General features: G+C 36.7%; 1 protein-coding gene across 3 annotated transcripts in view; it reads left to right on the forward strand.

Moving 5' to 3' along the window:
- The first annotated feature begins 12,322 nt into the window (after positions 1 to 12,322).
- The window catches only part of LOC140243842 (insulin-like growth factor 2 mRNA-binding protein 1), a 48,461-nt gene continuing 44,325 nt past the window's right edge, over positions 12,323 to 16,458 (forward strand). For all 3 annotated transcript variants that reach the window (XM_072323512.1, XM_072323513.1, XM_072323514.1), the window contains exon 1: positions 12,323 to 12,631. In XM_072323512.1, the coding sequence (XP_072179613.1) occupies positions 12,457 to 12,631 (175 nt within the window). In that variant the 5' untranslated portion in view covers positions 12,323 to 12,456. The remainder of the gene's footprint in view (positions 12,632 to 16,458) is intronic.

Here is a 16,458-nt window from a genome sequence, read left to right on the forward strand (position 1 = left end):
AGTATTTTTCACTGTATCCTGCAATCGATGATCTTGTCTTGTTTTCTCAACACTAAGTTGTGTATTCAGAATGTACTAATTTTTATGTATTGTGAGTGTATGGCAAGAGGAAGGAAATGAAATATAATTTAAAGCAAAAAAAAAATTACACTCCATAATTACTGGAAGAAGACGAAGAAGAAAGAACAGGAGAGGAGGAGACAAGAAAAGATCTGGAAAAGAAAGAAAAACAATTACGCGAAGATGTTGGTAATTGACATTCTGATGTCACATTGTCAGGAATCTCATGTATGAATTAGATTATCCCTTAAAAATGTACTTCAATGAAAATGTACCTTTTTTTCATATTTCTTCCTTATTACTATCATTTTTTATTATCATAACTGTAAAAACAAAAGCAAAAATTCACAAATGTGCAAGAGATTATTCTTGATGAAGTTGTTTGAGGGGAATCAGATGCCATTTTGAAAGATTCCAAAATCGTATAATATGAAGCTCACCTGCAGTATAATATGTAACTTTTAGTACGCCTCCGTGACCTTTTGGGGCGTGTGCAAAGATGTGTGATAACTATTTTCGTTTACTACCACAGAACAGCAGAAAAGACAGATGACCACTTGTAAAATGTATAAATAGATAGATAAATAAACTAAATAAACTAAATAAATAAACAAATAGATAAACAGATAAATAAATAAATGAATAAATAAATAAATAAATAAAATAAGGATCAAGCTATGTATATCGAATATATGACATTTGCATCTCTCTTGATTTTTCTTAATCACTGGGTTTTCAGTGTCATGTAAGTCTATTTCACATTAATTAGTATACTTATATGGTCATTTGAGTTTAAGCCTATTTGACAGTTGTCATGCAACAAAGCAAAGACTGTCATTATACGTTTTCAGACTGTCCGAGGTATAAGTTGGCTATCAATTTAGAGTGACCAGTACATTATTCATGTCGCATACAAATCACGTGCATTATTTTTCTCCGATGCTGAGTAATTGATTAAGACATACATACCTAATTTAGGCAAATTTCTTCCAAACAAATCAAAATAAGACATCCGACCCCTCTCGAAGTGGGGAAGAGTATTTGATGGATCATATAGTTTTGGTTGAGACCTAACCTCGGGTTTCTAACATTTTGGGGTGAGATTATGAAAAACCTCCTATGACTTTTATATGAAAGAGCATGTAATTCCAAAAGGAATACAACGTTTATCTATTTGATGAAAATTGGTTTTGAAATGGCTGAGATGTGGGACCAAGCTTATTTTTTTTTTTTTTTACTTTTTACTTTATTTTTGGATGTCTCAGCCATTCGATCCAAACCGATTTTTATCAAACAAACTTTGAATTCCTCTTAGAAAGGTACGCTCTGTACTATTTCACAAACGGTTTATTCTTGATATCTCGCAAAAAGTTAAAAACCCAATTCTCACCTCTACCAATACTTCACCTTCCCTTTTAATGTTGTTGTCCTTTTTACAGTAAGGTGGATAGAGATCATTCTGTTTAAATATTCTTACATCGCCAAATATATTTTTGATGTGGTAAACTTTGGCAACTCCAACCGAAAATGTGCAGAACAGCATGTCCCGAAGCGATGTTAAGAAATGCTCTGCTTATTGGAAATATAGATGTAATTTGCTAAGTCTACATAGAATTACTGTATAGTTACGAGGCCGCATGTATTTGGTTGATATAGAACCATGCTATAACAATGCTTAAGTTGGAAGTTAGTTAATGTGCTCTTTGTCTACAAATGACTTTTCTTTTCATTTCTTTTTTCGTTTGGTTAGGGCACTTTGCTAATTTTCAGATGACAGTTTTTAAGTGACATAAAGCATAAGCTTGCCTTAAGTAACAATTTTTGGAATTCATCAATCCTGTTCAAACAAAAGAATGGACTTCTGTAGACTATAGGTGACCATTAATGGTCTGTCATTATTGTATACTTGGGAAAGCATCCATTCCATTATTTTGGATTGAATGTAGTCCTAGGAAGTTGGATGTCCGGATGACTTTATTGCCCCAGTGGTTATTGCCCTCCTGTGCGAATCCTGCACACGTCTTTTCCATTATCATCGCCTTGGACTCCAAAGTCACATTCGACATCAGGGGCGGATCCAGGAATTCCGTAAAGGGGATCGGAGGCGCCTTTACAAAATTAAAGGGGAGCGCACCTGCCCCCCATTTTTTCTTTTTTATTTCTTTTGTTTTAACCCCCCAAAAAGTAAATAAATAAAGAGGAGGCGCGCGCCCGGTGCGCCCCCATGGATGCACCACTGGTCATAAACATCAGCAATAACCCGGGACAATAATCATAGAAACTGACGAACCTATCTAGTGCTCAGATATACGAGCTGGAGCCGACCTGGACGACGACGACTACTATAGATCCTTTTGTCAAATTCACTTCTGCTGTCAGGTGGATGTGCTGGCAAGCACTATTTACAAGATTACTTGAATATTATTATCACAGATTTATGTCCTGGTGGTAAAAAATGATGACCTTATTCCAGCCCTGAATTATGACCAGAGACGTGTATCATCATACTCTGCGGAACTGACTTCCAATGCCATATCATGACAGTGGGCTTATGTGCTAGTAATACAGCGCCCTCTTTCGTTTGTATTTATTATTATCTCCCAAAGAGATTCTCTTCACCACCACTCATTATCGAGCTCTTTGTTATGTCCCCAACCCTCCCAACGAAATGCCTTATTGATCCAATGACGTCACATAACGCATGTGCCCGTAGCCTCACACAGTATATATTCCGCCTGAGCGCACTCTAGTCGCCGGCTATGCAATGTGGTTACTTCGATAATGTCATGCGATCTTTTGATTACATAAAGTATAGCGAGGAAGGGTCGATCTCCATTCCCAACGCCGTGGATCATCATGGGTTCGAACCCCGACTCACTCTCTGTAAACCACACGCGCAATCCGGCGCCTTTTGGCGTCGCTGGCGAAATTCTAATTCCATACCCGTGTTTTACATGTCCGATCGCAGACTTATAAAGAAGCAAAATGCCTGTTTATCATGTATACCAATTCTACTGTTCTTTTCCCCTTCTCGTAACGACCTTCAAGGACATCGTTTGAAGAATTGATCGGCTAATCCCTCACATTAAGATTTTCTGCAGTATAATTACCAATACTTCAACAGGGCCAGCGGAGCGTTTTCAAAAGTGTGGGGGCCCACTTCCGGGTTTCATGAGCTAACAAGCAAAAAAAAAAAAAGTTCATCTCCCCTTCCATTTCCGGGTTTTTTTCAGCTGACCACAAAAAAAAAAAAAAAAAAAAAATCTTTAGTGGAAAAACATAACCTTACCGCGCTCACACTTCAAGATCTCTATCTATTTCTATTTAGTGCCACTTTCGTACTTCCGGGTTAAAAAAGACAGTGTGGGGGCCCAAAGTGATGACACCTTATCAATTCCTTTGTATGGCAGTGCACGAAAAGTGTGGGGGCCCGAGCCCCCACGGCCCCACGGTTCCGCAGGCCATGTTCAACACCCAAAAAGATTCAACAATGTGATGACATTGGCATGCATTGACATTCTGTATCAGTGAAAGTTTGAGAAATATCAGACAATCGATTCAAAAGTTGGGATTTTGAAAATTTAATGCCGTCATCGCTAAATAAGGAAACAACACTAATTGCAGTTCATGACGGCATTATATGGACAACACTATCAAGACAATTTGAAGAGAATGCAACACATTTACACTTTTTGAATAATAATCATGAAAGAGCACGGTGACTTTCCTCTTTCAGAGAGCAAAGGAGATACTATTACGGTCAGTAACAAGTCCATGGAATGTGTACTTAACATGAAAAATGAAATTGTCCTTTATATTGTTGTCCGGAATGTAGCAGTCTTCTAATCCAGCGATGACGGCATCGACACCTTGAAAAATTCATAATTTTTGAATGAATTTCCCGATTTCCATCAAACTTTCACCGTTCAGTGTTAATGTTGCTGCTTTCACTAAATCCATATTCATTATGTTTGAGTTTCGGTTTCTTTTTGCCAGTAAGATGGATAGGGGATCATTCTATATTGATAAACTACATCTCCAAGTGTTCTTTGATGTGATAAACTTGCATGCAACTACAACCAAAAACTAGCTTGACGGCGTGTCGTGAAGATCTTAATTAGTGTAACTGCTAATGGGAAATAGATGTAAACCATATACTAAGTCTACATGGAATTACAGTCCTCCAAGTCTCTTCATGCATTTAGCTGTTCAAAGGAAACATTGCAGGTTGTATGCTCATACCTATACCTGAATGTAAGAAAGACTTAATTCCATATAAGAAAGAACTTTCAGAAAAACAACAACAACAAAGACGACAGCAATTACGATCCTTATTATTTCAATTTTCAGATATGGGAATGTTACACAAATTGAAATGTAATATAATCCTCTGAATTGATATGCATGGCATGTACTTCATTAGGTATCTCCAAAGATGGTATACCCAGATTATGACTTGGCCCATTACATTAGAGATACAAGTACTAGTACATAGTGTACATTGAATGTTGTGCCATACCGCCCTCTTGCGACACATTTGCGCTTAGTGTTATACGCCCTCGTAAAAAAGAAGAAGACGAAAAAAACAAAAAACAAAAAAAAAAACAAAAACAACTAGTACATGCACTGTTCAGTGTAGTAATATCCTGTCATTTGTGCATGGGTATCCCAGTAGCGTGCAATCGCGTGCGTATATATTCCATCTGTGCGCTCTCTTTTCGCCGGCTATGCAATGTGGCTACTTCGTTATGCGACCTAAATAGGTTGGATACGAGGAAGGGCCGATCTCCATTCCCAACGCCGTGGTTCATCTTGGGTTCGAGCCCCGACTCACGTTCCGTCTTTCTGTATACCACATGCGCAATCCGGCGCCTTTTGGCGCCAATGTTATAAACCGATAAGACATTTAATCTTATGCTCGAACATGTTCAGCCACATTCACCTCTGATTTATATTTCAACTTAAAAAAGAGAAAATCACGCGAGTTATGATAGACCGTTTGTGTACGGTTTTCCTCCCCCACCGTGCTGTGCATGATCTTCAAAATTAACAGCGTTTCGAAGAATGATAACGAGAATCATCTCAAAATTGGTATTAATCAAATATTTTCTGAGATTTAAATTAGGCCTATCGACTTCTAAGAAGATGCAACAATGTGCATAATACTGGTAATTGACATTCTGATTTTTGTCCTTAATTTTTATAAAATTGTGAAATAACTGATTTAATTGCGCATGGATTATTATATCCTTAGTAGGTGTGCCCACTTCTATAAAAGATCATTCGTTTTCTTTCTCATTTTCTTCAAGATTATTGTGCCCTATAATGTAAAAAGTAAAAAAAAAAAAAAAAAAAAAAAAACGGGAAATATGATACATCCAACAAGTTGTTTTATGAATTTGAGGCCATTTCGAAAGATTTAATTTAAAAGTAACATAAAGCTCACCGATGTGTAAAGGCATATTATACCTTTCACCGGTCCTTGGTAATATGTGATAAGTTTCGTGGTTTATTACCACCAACACAATGTGCAGACTAGACATGCACGGATGACCAGCAAAATGTAATGCAATACAATGATTAGGTATCCGACCCGGGTAACTGACAATAAATTGCAGATATTTCCCTTTATTGTTTTCCGAGTGGTCAAAGTTCACAATGTATTGTATTTTTACACTATTTAATTTTATGTTCATTTGTATAATAGTCAGAACGGACAGTCATTAAACAACATGTAGTGCAGACAAACCCTTTCTGCACTGCAAAAACATCGGTGTCAGATTTAATTCAACACATTGGGTGTTAAATTAAACACCGATCAAGTGTCAATAGAGGACCACACCCACACAATAGAATGTATGTTGCGATGGTGTTGAAAAGTGTTCACCTGTCACTAGTATACATGGGAGGGTGCTAATTTTGACACTGTATCCCTGGTGATATTTTTGACACTGCGCTGGTGTTAATTCAAATATGACACCGCATGGTGTTAATTTGATATTGCTGGTGTTAATTTCAATGTTATAACACTCGTCCAGCTTCAATAAGAGACCACACCAACTGGTGTTACTGTGGTGTAAATGTGTTTACACTAAAAAAAAAACAACAACAACAACAAAGTACTTTATCGGAAAATTCTTTATCGTCTTGTTGAAGTTCAAAATCAACAAGAAGAAAACTAACTAAGAAACAATTCAAAACACAATTTTATATTTTGAAATGACACCCTGAGGTGTTAATCTAACACCATAAATGAGCACGGGGAATTTAACATCAGCTCGGAGTTTCATTTTTAACACCGGACCTTTTTGCAGTGTGAAGTGAGGAATTAAAGCAATCCATGAAACTGTACAGTGTCGTCGCATGTCAGCGGCCATGGAGCTTGTTTGTGAGACAAAAGTTGACCATTGTGTTCCGTCAATATTTTAATGATTCGTGTACGATTGACAAAAATCTTATGCATTTTTTCCGACACCGAGTATATCAGACACGCATAGTTCGGACAAATTTAGCAAAACAGAACAAACCCACTCGAAGTAAAGAACCGTTAATGTATGCTAAATCTGGATGGAACATTCTTCTGTTTACTATTCTCAGTATACATCTTCAACTGTTCTTTGATGTGGTAAAATTGCACAATTAAAATAGAAAATGAAATGTACGTAACTGCATGCCGTGAAGCTATTAATCAATCAATCTTTTCGCACGCAAAATGGATGTAAATTATATATATGAAGTCTTCACGGAGATTTACACAAATCAAACGCGTAATCCGGCACCTCTCTTTGAGCAACCGGCCCATTTAATTATTATCATCTTTAATTATTCCAACCTTGTTTTGTATGACATATCCGGTTGCAAATACATAACGGATTTATTGCAGAATCCCAAGAAGGAAAAATGTTATTTAACAATCTTTGACCAAATCATGCATGGTGACTGCTTTTGCCCTTCTTGTCATGCATGAACGTTTGAAGAATAAATGTATCAGCTATACATGGTCATTGTCTGTGGTGTAATTACAAATGACGCTGACTCCATACAGCAACGAAGATACAACACAATGTACTAATATTGGTAATTGATATTCTGGATTTTTACTTTACTTTAGTTTACTTTAGTTTACTTTACTTTGCTTTTCACTATGAAGTTCGGAATCCATCCTTTTTTTTATTATGGGGTTCCAGATTTTATAAGAAAAGTGAATAAACATTTCCCCAAGCTTTGAAAGTTCTGTTTCATTATTGCATGTCGGGTTCTGAACAGATATTCAGAGAGTTGTAGGCAACAGATGATTCAACTCAGCTCTTTAGGTATAGGGCTTCCACTTTCCCTTGCAAACATTCAAGGAAATTTACGGTCTCCTCCATCTGAACTGAAACCCTACATAGTAAAGGAAAGGTGAATAAATGAATGGAAATTACTGTAGTCTAAAATTCATGGAGTTTGACTTTAACATAATTATATACAGGGTACTACATGTGACACGTACATAGGACCTACTAATTAATTTTACATTTATTTTCCCATAAGAATCATAAATGGTTTATAAGCCTCTACAGATGAAACATTACAAAACATTAACAAAACTTAGAAATAATAGAACAGTTCTGCTTGCATTTTTACACTGCTTCAAAAGAAAATGATCACAATAGAAAAAACCCCAGCATAGATTGTTGAGTACAGGTTCAAGTTCATTTTTCAAGATAGCCACTTACCAGCTTATAAAAATAAAAAGGGGGGGGGGGGTACTCCACAAATGGAAAGGTTGATGCGTTATTTATTTCATTTCATTTCGTTTATTTCATTTCCAACAATGCAAAACATTTTCATACACAAAATAACACAATATCAATACAATGTAGTAACAAAGAAAAATACGTGAAGTTAACAATGATCACAAAAGCAAATGAAAATTGAATTAAATCTAAAGTTGCAGGAAATGGAGGAGACACGCTAAAAAGCTAAGCTTGTATTTTGCAGTCTCCTCGTGGACAAAAAGACTAAATAACATCAAGGAAGCAAGTTGCTAGATTACTATAAAATGTGCACAATACATACAGACCTATACTATACAAACAAACAAACAAACAAACAAACAAACTGACGGACAAACAAACAAAAGTAACCTCTCTTGTAAAGAGAAAGATAGAGAGCGAAAAAAGAACACAGTGAATGAAAAAGAGTCTATAGAGTGAATGAGAAAGGGCCTAGATTTGATTATACTTAGTCTAAAGTATAATCAAATCTAGGCCCTGTTGTAGAAAAAGTTGCATTCAAACATAAATCAGAAAATCGAACATAACCCAGGTATCATCCAATCAGAATTGAGTATTCAGAGATTTATGCTTGATTTCCTGACTTATGTTTGATCTCAACTTTTATGCAACAGGGCTCTGATATCGTTCTAGATATAACATACACAATACAGTACCAAAAGAGAAAAAAATCTCAAACTTGGGGAAATATCGTATTTTCTTTTTTTCTTTCCTTCTCTTTTTTTAACTGTTTCTCCAATTGATAATAGTAATAATGATAATAATGATAATAATAATAATAATAATAATAATAATAATAATAATAATAATAATAATAATAATAATAATAATAATAATAATAATAATGATAATAATAATTATAATGAGAAGAAGAAAAGCAGGCCGCCTCCAAAAAGGCCGCCCACATGTTAGCGTGCACTTTATCATAACGACTGCTGGTGGAGACTAATCATTTACTATTAATCGATACACTCATTGTCCTTTCTATCGCAATCGTCGTGGAATTCAGATTCGGCGTTCCAAAGTGTCTTGTCCTATACCCTTTTGTTACTCCGCAGTGGCAAACATGAGAACCCCTCAGTGTATATGGAGTTGTACACACCGAGTTTACAGAGGTAGAGCATCCATCACAAAGGGTCAGTGGCATGGTCGCGCGGTCTTTGTGTCAAGGCTTTGCGGTCAGCTTCCCTCTGACCAAAATGAATGACCAATGCGTGTAATATCTTCTTTGTTCGAAGGGTACATTATCGTGTCGTGTAGTGCCTATTAAAGAGAAGAAACACCGACAAGGGAATGGAGAGGGAGCGAGGATGGTGGAGAGCGAAAAACCCATGCAGGAAACGGCAACAATGACAGTAAAAACGTCTACAGAAAGAACTTACTTTGTACTGAAATTAGAGTTCCGCCATTGATAGCAGGTGCGTTGTGAGATGCAACTTCTGGATCTTATTGTGTTGTTAGTTTTGTCACCTGTCGGCTAATGCGATAACTGCATACCCGCACTACGTCGAATGAATTCCTATTATGTTTCAGAAAGCTATATTACTGCGCTACATTCGTATAAATCACCATCAGTTTTATACGGGTGTTCTAGACATTTTATCTATACAGATCGTGGAACTCTTGAGCTTTGGCGAAACAAATTAAATCTACAAACAACTATAAGTGACAGATTAAAGTGTGAGTTTTCAAAAGTGCCATCAAACTTTATTGCTCGTGATAGGAATCGCTCTTCTCCAACCTGAAACTGACAAATTAGTGGTGACGCAATGCGACCTATAACACACCTCAAAAACAACAAACTTTACTGTGGTGTTTGTTCATAATACGGAACGTGAACTGCATGTAGTAATTGGGTTGAGACAATTAATGATCTCAATTAATTTTGTAAATGGCATAATGATGAATCTAACACAATAACAGGACCACCTGAAATTTACGTTGCAGTAATTCTACATTGTATTTCATCAGGTCCAATAAAACTGTGATGGTAAAAGGAAGACTGGAATTTGTGTGCAGGAAGTCAAAGACATCGTAAAACATTGATAATAATAAGCATTTCCAGAAAGTGAAATCCTGCTCTGTGTTAACATTCATTTTTATTTGTCAAATCCAATTAATACAGTCATTATTCAAACGAAAATGGGAATGTTACAAAAAAAGAAAAGAAAAGAAAGATATACTCTGTCGCAATCACATTATGCAATTTAGAAATAATTCATTAAAAGATCATATTGATTTGCACAAATTTTTTTTTTTTTAATCTATTGGTCAGAAAGCAAACATCATAGCACCCATTATTCATAAACAAACAAAAATCATGATTTGTAGTTGCTTGGAGTGCTGCATGAATGGCAACAACTTTATACTATGGTGATGGAAATGACATAGAGCTTCTCATTCTTCTTTTTTTAATCAAGAAGATAATGAAATTCAGCAAAGATTGGGTTTATGCTCAAATAAAAAAAAATGACAATAAAAAAACACATGAAAATGAGAAAATATCAGTAGGTATATTAACCTATTTGTTAATGTTGCGAAAACTGTTATTGTTATCATTATCATTATGATATAAAAATATCAATTTTCGTGTTTTTTTTTCATTCACAGTACAATGTACTTTCAACAAAATACTCTTGAAAAGATACATTACCACGAGCTGTATACTGACAGCGCTTGATCACACCTTCTTGATATTGCCATCTCACAAACTTCAATACTACAAACATAAAAACGCCAAAATTCATGCATAACTCCCTCCTATTTTTTTACAATTCACTTCTATCCATTTCAAAAGTGCCGACGATTTGACTTTAATTCTTTCATGTCATAACCTTAACCTTGTACAGTCTATTACGAATCTATTACGATTCCGAATCTGATTGATTTTGGTGGTCATTTAGAATATCTCAAAACCCTCAAGGATGCAAGAGTTGCATCGACCGGATTCAAATTCGATTCCTCGCAATAGAGTATGAAAAAAAAAACAAACAAACACAAACATAAAAAAATCACTGGACGTTGTTGCAAGGATATTAATAATACTGTGATAGAACAGAACTCCAGAAATGCGCATGAATCATGCTGTCTAAAATACTAACAGTCTATTTGAAGAGCATGACCTGCTATTGTTCTCTCAAAATCATAATCACTTCACAAAGGGATAGGGAGCCCGAAAAATTGTGTGTTCTTCAATCAAACTGTCGGTATTGACAGCATGATTCATGCCCATTTCTTGAGATTTGTTCTATTATTGATAATATGATAATATACTATATACTATATACATATGCATATATGTATATATATTATATATATATATATATATATATATATATATATATATATATATATATACATGTATATATATATATTATGTGTGTATATCATGACTCATATATCTTATATACATGTAAATAGGTATGTAGAGATAATAGAATATAATTATATAATGTTGACTGGCCTCGAGGGAGATACCAGAAAATATTCTTTCAGTATAACAAGAAAAAGACATGAGCAATTGCACTGTATTCATATTCTGTAGAACTGCATGACACACATGCTTTGTATAGGACTATGTTTTCTCACACGAACTTTTCTTCTGTGATTTGTTATTAGTATGAAGCCCCCCAACAAAAAAAAAGTAATAAAAGTTGCTTGTTTTTGTATCTTACCACCTCCTCTCCCTTGTAAATATTGTTCTTATTGTTTATTCACACATTTTTTTCTGGCACAAGTGGATATGTAAACATGCAGTTACACAATCACATGTTTTTGCGAGATGGAAAAGATGGAAATGTTTTTTTTTTTTTTTTTTTTTTTTTTTGGTTTAAATACACTGTCGTGCATAATTTATTACGAGATTGATTGCCTCCCAGTCATGGTTATGCTTATGAGGAGAGAGTTGACCAATAAGCGACGATGAATTGTTTGAGAGGTGGAGTCCACGCTTGGTTTTAACCAATCAAATTGCGGTACGACTGCGACTGAATCTCCTCTGTCAATCATTATTGGAAGGTCGTGACCACGTGGCCTCAGGAAATATGTGAAGCATTTTTTTTTTCCATTTTGCTTCTTCTTCAAACAGCTTTCCTTCGCCAGTACGTACGTGCACGTTCCGATAACGCGCGCGTGCGTGCAAAACAGATAAACGTTCTCTCAATCCCTCGATCGCTTGCCCTTGCCAATCCTCATACCGTCTCTGCTGGGAATCTACAGCAGTGTGCAGACGATTGCACGTAACCTAGTGTAGAAAGCGTGAGCACGCGCAAAACCATTCTCAGCGCGTGTATGTTTGGATACTAGTAATAGACATGTATAAAGTGTGTGTGTGTGTTAGTGTGTATGTTGTGCGCATGTGTTTTATGCGCGTGTGTTCATGATTGTGTGCCGTTCTTCATCGTAAAGAATATACGGGCCACGCCGCACGCACACAGCCTCCTAACGCGCGCGCAGCAATGTATTAGCTATACCAAGCATAATCGTAGATCCATACATTCTCTCACACACGCCGAGGGATCAGCCCACCACTGGACCCATACTACTTCTCTCCTCATACCGGAGCCACATCAAAATTTCATAATTTGCCGTTCAATCCCAATCAAACAAATCATACAAAATGAACAAGCTTTACGTAGGAAAATTGAGCCGCGATGTAACTGAAGATGAGCTACGAAAACTCTTCGAAGAACACGATGTCCCTGTCCAGGAGATCCTATTGAAGAAAAATGGGTTCGCGTTTGTGGACGTCTCCAACGAAGAGTTAGTTGAAAAGGCCATCGAAAAGTTGAACGGTAAGTGAATGTATACACTAATTTTTGATATATCAACAGAGAGATGGTTGAGAAAAACCAGATACCGTAGCTATCGATTGATTTATCGTAATCATCCATTGTATATGATTGTAAATCAATGTTGTCATACCGAGTTTTTGAGTGATTTAAAACCAGCATGCATATGTTCTAGAGTCTACTCTCTGCAACCACACGTGCGCTACTAGCGTGTGCAGGTTTGTGTAGCATACAATTGCGTGGTATGATGGAGTGCGCTCGTGGAGCAATTTCCTCACTGGTGACTGAGCATGTGGAATGAATGGCCGCATGCATGCCGCCGACTAAACGGAAATGAGTGACGATGTGTGAGCGCAGACGAACGCCGAGGGAAAGCAAGCTGAAAGATGGACCAGAATTACACAGGGATCTAGAGGTCGATTGCCCAATTTAACCCATGTCAGTCGGCCTGAGTGACATGTTGACCCAGAATAAAGGTGAAGATGAAAATATGTGACCACAGCAATGGCGTATTTATACTAATACTAGACTGCCCTTCGAAAGACATGGTGAATTCAACCCTGAACCACTTAGAAGGACCAGGAGTTGGAAGCCTCTTCAAATCAAGCTCCCTAATTCCAGAACTGATCTCCATCTTCACTCATTCTGCCCAAGAACCACCAGATACTGGAATTCCTCACCACAAGCAATAACCAATATAGCTGATCCACGTTTATTTAAAGATACATTATCCAAACATTTTGAGTAATGTCCCTCCTACCATGACCTATGAACCAAAGTTGAGTGTTGCTCTACCAGGGCTGATCAACATACACCATCAAGATCAAGATCAAGATCAAGGCATAGCAAGGCCAAGGTCCGTCGTGGGATGCCAAGCACATCTGAGCTACATACACAATGACAAACTGGCACCAGGACAGCGCAGTGTGCTACAACAGAAACCTAGGCTATGCTTGCTATTAAGAATTAATTTTATGCAAAATAATGATATTACACAGATGAAGCAAATATCCGTATGTGAATGATGTGCCACAAACACAACAACAACACTTTTTCCCAATTTTCTTTTTTTTTTAATCCGTAATGAATGACATCTATAGTATTAGAGTCAAGCAAGGAGAAAAAGTTTTGCATGAGCCTTGACCGAAAGATCGGTCTGTATCTGGTCATCGGGGAAATGTTCCGTGGAGACTGCGTCTGGCTTCACGGATCCCCTCCTTATACAAATCGAAGTCAATGATGCTGGCTCCTGTGTGGATGCGCTGCCAGCGGTCGTGCACTGATCAAACGTTACGATAGACCAAATTTCAGACAGCTTTTTTACATTCAAACAAGTTTGACATGACATGACACATTATGCAGCAATATTTGGGGTAAATTTCTCACATTGTGCAGTCGAAATACAGTAGGTTATAACGCAGAAATTATATCCATATCGCAACATCGCCGTTCGATAGCTGTAAGTCGCCATTTTGAATCTGTTAGCCAATCACATGCGAGGTACGTGTTTTAATAAAAACACATAGAAACTATCTCGCATGTGATTGGCTAATGGATTTATATGTTTCTGCAGTTTGAACGTGACGACGCGACGGGCTAGTTGATGTGTGTTTTACGTTGAAAATTCTACCAAAATGCTGGATTATTCATTAATCTGGTGAGTGTAGTGCATTCTTGAAATGTTCATTTTGTTATACAAGCTTAAATTTGCCGACCTAGGGCTGTGAATTAGATGCAATCGAGAAGGGTGAGGTACCTCACCCAATTTTCCATAGAGACAGTAGTTAAGACCATCCACACAGCGATGTGTACTACCAACTTCCGTCTGTCTACGGAGGAGAGCGATAATGTCAAAAAATAAAAGACTCCTCCGGACAGACAGATCTTTCTGTCTAGCATGAGCCATGATATAGACCTCTAAATGATATAAACTACAGTACACTACCGTATGCATTTTGCATGTTTTTATTTTCTCAAATTTTGCAAGTCGATTCCCAAATTTAACAGCACATGAAAATGTTAATTGCTATCCTGGGTTTTTAGGGTAACCCAACCCCATCCTCTAACCTACATTGTACTAACCCTATTAAATTTATTGTTATTAAACCCTAAAGCCACATGTCTAATCATATTACTTTGATACATACTAGATTCTACTTAATTCTTTTTTTTTCCAGTTTTAGCAGGGGTAAATTACAGACCTAAACTATGTACAGTATGGCTGTTCTGAAGTTAGAAGCCTCAAATAATTTAGCCCCCTAAAATTCGGGATTGCCAACTTTGAATCTGATCTGCACATGCAATGCAACATGCATGCATGCACTGCGTTTGAGGAAAGTTGGACAATCTGCTCAAAAGTTATAAATTTTTAGAGTTTTAAATAAGCTACAGTATGATTGTAGTGCTATTATCGCTGGGTAAGACTAGAGGGCAGTTCACGATTTTACACAAGTACAAAATTGTAGAACAATATCAGAATTCCGTAGAACTTAATATTTCATGAAAAGTACATAATCCCTTCAGGTTGTTAGTGACAAGTGTAAGGCCAAGTAAAAGCAAAAGTAGTTTCTCATCCTCGCACGCATCAGAATTTGGTGCCACATCAATTTTTTCTTTTACTATTTACCATTCGTAAAAATAGCAATTCAATGAATATATTCCAAATCCGTTTTCCTCGTCCTTGTTTGCATATTTTTGAGTTTCTGTACAACTTTTTTGATTTTTTGATATTTGTTACTTCAGGGTGGCCAAAATATTCACCTTCCGGTTGTGATGTCATGTACATATTGCATTAGAATCTCTAATAATGCATCCACTTTCGTACCGCTGGATGAGAGTGTTACAAACTGGCCGCTGTATTGTGGGCCAATGCTCGCGGGGCGCTGTGGATTTGAGAAAGCTTCACAGCATGTGTACGTTTGTACATCATGAGTACACATGTCTTCACACATCATGTATAAAGCATCAAAAGAGATGATTTCAAAGATGTAGATCTTCACGTACCAACTATGCCATGCTAGTTAAGATGCAAGTGTCGATTCCTACCGCCTCGTAAATGCTCTTCAACCATAATGTACAAACTTACTGTTAATATTTCACACCCTAATACCACACCAGTACACAATTTGCTTTTGAATCTGCAAAGTCAGTAGAAGACATAAAAACACTACACTGTAGTTGGTACAAATGGATCGCTTTAAGTGAAAGCTCTGTGCTGTAGTCCTTGTAAACAGTCAGTCGCGGTATCCAGTACACATGCAGTAGTGCAAATGTTAACCCTTTATCTGACTTTGTTTACTCACATTCAAGTACAGCATTTTAGGTTGTGAAATGTTCAGGGTTGATTTGTGCATGCCTGAAAATCATTGTTTGAGGAGGTGCAAAACTTCGCTAGCACCTTGCACTCGCTTGCAATACTTGTGTTTGGTTGTGTTTACCTTTGGGAGCAGTGATTTGAAAATTGTTCAAGATATCACTTTTGATGCATATGGGTACTGTAGGTCAGTTGTATCCCAAAACATCCTACCATATACATGTAAAATTTTTGTAATAAAGCCTGAAATATAAGGAGATATCACTGTTTTTCTCATAAAACCATAACTGTAGATGATTTAGTCTTTAAACATTTTTATTATATCTGTTGTTCACATTCTGTATATTTAACAAAACTTAACATCAATTATACTGGTTCAAATTTTTACATTGGTTGTTTCTATCCCTAATTCACAAAATTTAGAATTATGTTGAAGCACTAATGCTGGGTATTTGTTTCATCTGCAAATGGTAAATTATGCCCTTTAAGGACAAGTTCACCTTCATAGACATGTGGG

This window comes from Diadema setosum, chromosome 20 (assembly GCF_964275005.1).
Source record: "Diadema setosum chromosome 20, eeDiaSeto1, whole genome shotgun sequence".
In the NCBI taxonomy this organism is placed as follows: domain Eukaryota; kingdom Metazoa; phylum Echinodermata; class Echinoidea; order Diadematoida; family Diadematidae; genus Diadema; species Diadema setosum.